We start from the raw sequence: 4,329 nt of genomic DNA, 5'->3' as shown, positions 1-4,329 counted from the left end.
AAAACAGTAAAAATTATAATAGTACCTGAATTGTTAGTCCTGGATGAATCCAGCGATTCATTTTGAAAATTTGATGAAGGAGATATTTGTTTATTAATATTATAACAGCCTTTTTCTAATATTATTTCATTAATCTCATTTTTAATATTTATAAATATCTTACAGATAGTAGGGCTAGAATTAGAATTACATGCAACAATGTGCTGCATACATGTATCAATGCGCCCTTTTGCATAATCGCAATATATTTGTTTTTCAGAAGAATCAAATAAAAATTTTTTTATATTATTAAGTTCTGTATTCAACTTACATATATCGATGAGTATTTCCCATTGTTGTCCGTTTATATCATCTGGTAGAGTTGGTTTTCCAGTTCGCTGGGCAAAACTAGTTTGATTATATCTTGTTATTAATTTCTTATAAAGTGTATTAAGATCTTCTTCTACTATATCATCATTTTTGTAATACCTATATAGCCAATAATACATATATTGTAATCCTTCTCTTCTTTCCTTTTCACCTTTAAATTGTATTTGAAGTAAATATGGAAACCAATTAAGGCATATACGTTTTATATACTTTAAATGATGATCATCTTCTTTGCCCATTTCCTGGATATGTTTGCATTCGTTACTATATATATTACGAGTATCATCAACATTATCCATAATGTGTTTATATAAGGAAAAGTATGAATCTAATGTTCCAAACTAAAAGTGAGGGAAATTTAATAGTACTATAAAAATTATATTCTACAGAAAAACATTTTAAAATATTTATACAATAAGAGATTCTTATATATTATACTATAATCTACATTATTATAATGAAAACATACAATATTTCCTCCCATCTTAGCTAATATTATAGTCTTCTAGAAATGCATAAGAAATGAAAAGTATATGAACAAGTAAATGTCAATTCATGTATATAAAAAATTACATGTGAGATGTTATCTTGTTTCACATTAATAAATTATAGAAAATAATGAATTAATGACATTAAATTGATTATAAAATTTACATGAGATAGGACAAATTAATAGTTTTTTTAAAAAATAATTTACCTTTTTTACATTTTAATTAAAAATATAAATATGACATTTAGAAAGAATATATATAAATTTCAGATAATTTATGGTCTAAATAAATATTATTCAATGTGAAAATAATAAACTCTTATTCATATAAAAATATAAAAAATAATTATAATACGTATATAAGTTTTTGTCTAAAATATACATATATGTATTCACGCTCCTAGAGCTCCTTATAATAATGTAAATAATTTAGAATGAAGATTACAAAATATGTAAATAAATAAGGCTTAATATTTGAAATTAGTAATTTTGCGATTTTTACCTAAAAAATTATTAACATATAAATAAACGCATTACCAAAATTATGATTTATATATACAAATGTATATATGTTTATATTCAATTTATACATTATATGAATATTTATTGTATAATATACTTTAATTTTAAAGCAAAAACGATCTCTTTTTTCCTCACATTATTATATACAATATAATATACACCATCATTTTGTGTAGAGTACGCGCATGCTATTGCCAAATTTAAATTATTTTATTATCTATTCTTTCAAAAACTAAATGATATAATAATATAATAACAAACTATATCAGAAAATATAAAATTTATAGTTTAATAATTACATTTACCATTTATATTTAAGTTAATGACAAATTACATTTTACAAGAGATATTATATTCTTCTCTATTCACTTTTTTTGGAATTTCAGTTATGATCAAATTACTTTTCCTCAGAATTACAAGTGAAAGATTTAGGATTTGAATTGTAATTATACATAATATATTATATATCATAAATGAAAATAATAATTTGAAATATATTATGTCCATTGGGGGGGTATTATTATATGTATAATAACAATAAACACTTTTTTTTTTATTTTGTTCCTTATTGAACATTTCATATAGAAAGAGCCTTATTCATCTGCGCACTAATTATATGTTTCACATTATAAAAATATTAATTTATAGAATAATAATTTTGTACTAATATACATTATTAATGAATAAATTTTGTATACATGCATTGTAAAAATATATAAATAAATTTATATAATTTATAACTTTAGAAATAAATGATTTAATAAGATACAAAAAAAATTCCGCATTTTACTTAATATGGGTAATAAATAAAGAAAAATATGAAAATTGTTATACCTGTTTATTTAAAAAAATATTAAATGCAATATTATTTCATTTAAAGAAAAATATATTTATATATTCATCTGTGATATAAAATAGAAAAATGTATTAAATATTATAATTTAAAATGATAACAATTGTAGCCTATTTTTTATATATTCATTACTCTTAGGTTCTTTGTATTCAGTACTTATATTTTTTTATTTTGTATATGAAGCAGCATGTATGACTTTATGTTTTTTAAAATATATCTCAATACGGTAAAATATTTACATAAAACATCTAATTTATTATTTTCAACGTAAAAAGTGCATATGTATTATACATTATATTTTTAATTGTCCACATATATAAGTCTTATTACTTATATAATATTTTCTAATATTCATGAATGATGGAAATATTTTTATTAAATCTAGGTTTTAATGTAATATTAATATATATATTGACATTTTTTAAGCTTCTAACGCATTCTTATTGTACGAGATTAAATTAAAATTTAAAAAATATATAAATAATTATATATGTAACAATATTATCATTTGCAACATTCTGTTCTAAATAACATTAAATGTATAAATAACAATATTCTATAAGTATTTTCATTATAAAGTATTTTTTCATAGTTATATTAATAATATACTATTAATGAATAACTAAATAACACTTTTCATAAAAATTAATATAATAGTGTCATTATAATTCAACTACTATTTAATTTATATACTTTTATCATATGAAAAATGTGATGTATTAATTAAAATTAAAATTCCTATATATACATTCCAATAGGTCTATTAAAGTAATTTATATATAAGATTCTAAGTTAACAAAGTATAATTCTGTCTTATTTTCTCTTGTACTATTTAAAACATGCCTATTTTCAATATATTACAGCTACATTAGAATACATATGACTTTTAGACATAATGATATTCCTCATACAAATTTGGTATATTACAGTAGAATTATGAACAAAATTTAATTTATGTTTTAATGTGTTTGATTACTTTATTTTTCAAAAATATAATATCACTATATATATAATTTTTTTTTTTTTTATTATACATATAATTAAATTCTATACATTTTTTTATATAAGATATAAAATATTAATTCTTATAAATAACGTTTTATAAATATCAATAATCTAGAAAACGTGAATGTATCTGTTACACATATTTAATTACAACATTTAATACGTAACAACGCATATATATAAATTGTCAATTTTTTCTATTTTTTAGTAATCACAATAATTATATAATAAATATTAGCAATAGTATATACTTCTTTATTCATTATATACTTTAATATATGAAAATGTTTTTTCCTTTGTTTTGTTTTATTATCTCTAGCTTAATATACTTTTGATCATATTATTATTTTTTCCTTGTGAATTTTACAAAATAGGCAATCCTCGTGTATTATTGTACCACATATAACGAACAATGATGTATTTTTTTTTTCATTTTACCTTTATTAAAAATGGTCTACTGATTTATATGGTACTTGAGATCTCTTTTTATATTGATTCTCTATGTACACAATTAGAATAATATATTAATTTGAAATTATCTTTATTTCAAATTGTTGCACTGTCACTATATCCACTTGATTAGTGTTATAAATATTAACCATATCGAGCATACTTATAATAAACAAGCAATATATTATTACCATAAATAAGTTATTTTTTATATTTAAATATTCATATAAAATTTTAATATAAATTTACAAAGAGCAATATAAATTATTAACTTATTCTATTATGAATGCTTTTCAAAACAAAATGAGGTATTGATATTACAAAAACTATTAAAAATTAGTTAAAGAATCCATGTGCACATTTATACCATAATACTAATATAGGTATTTTGAAACACATTTACATATTTTTCAATGTTTCTTGAGTTTGTTATATTAACCCCGAAATTTTTTTTAATAATTCACATGAACATTCATCATAAATTATATACTATATATCTAAAATATCCCTATATTTTGTAAAACATTCAATATCAGAAGAATACTGAGGACTCTTTTTTTCTTATTTATCAAAAATTTATACATTATATTCAGTTTCCTCAATATCTAAGAGAATCTATATTAAGAAGATGATATTCGCA

The 4,329-nt window shown here is 19.7% G+C and overlaps 1 protein-coding gene across 1 annotated transcript; it reads right to left on the bottom strand.

Annotated features, from left to right (window-relative positions):
- On the bottom strand, window positions 1–853 carry PGO_004000 (variable surface protein; the record flags this gene model as incomplete). Its single annotated transcript, XM_028691402.1, has 2 exons — window positions 1–710; window positions 839–853. Coding segments are annotated over 2 exons (725 nt in total), but the record flags the coding sequence as incomplete, so codon positions are not given.
- Between the last annotated feature and the right edge of the window lie 3,476 nt (window positions 854–4,329).

The sequence above is a fragment of the Plasmodium gonderi genome (genome assembly GCF_002157705.1).
Source record: "Plasmodium gonderi DNA, contig: Pgo-contig_628, whole genome shotgun sequence".
Classification (NCBI taxonomy): domain Eukaryota; phylum Apicomplexa; class Aconoidasida; order Haemosporida; family Plasmodiidae; genus Plasmodium; species Plasmodium gonderi.
This window is presented reverse-complemented; position numbering and strand designations above follow the sequence as displayed.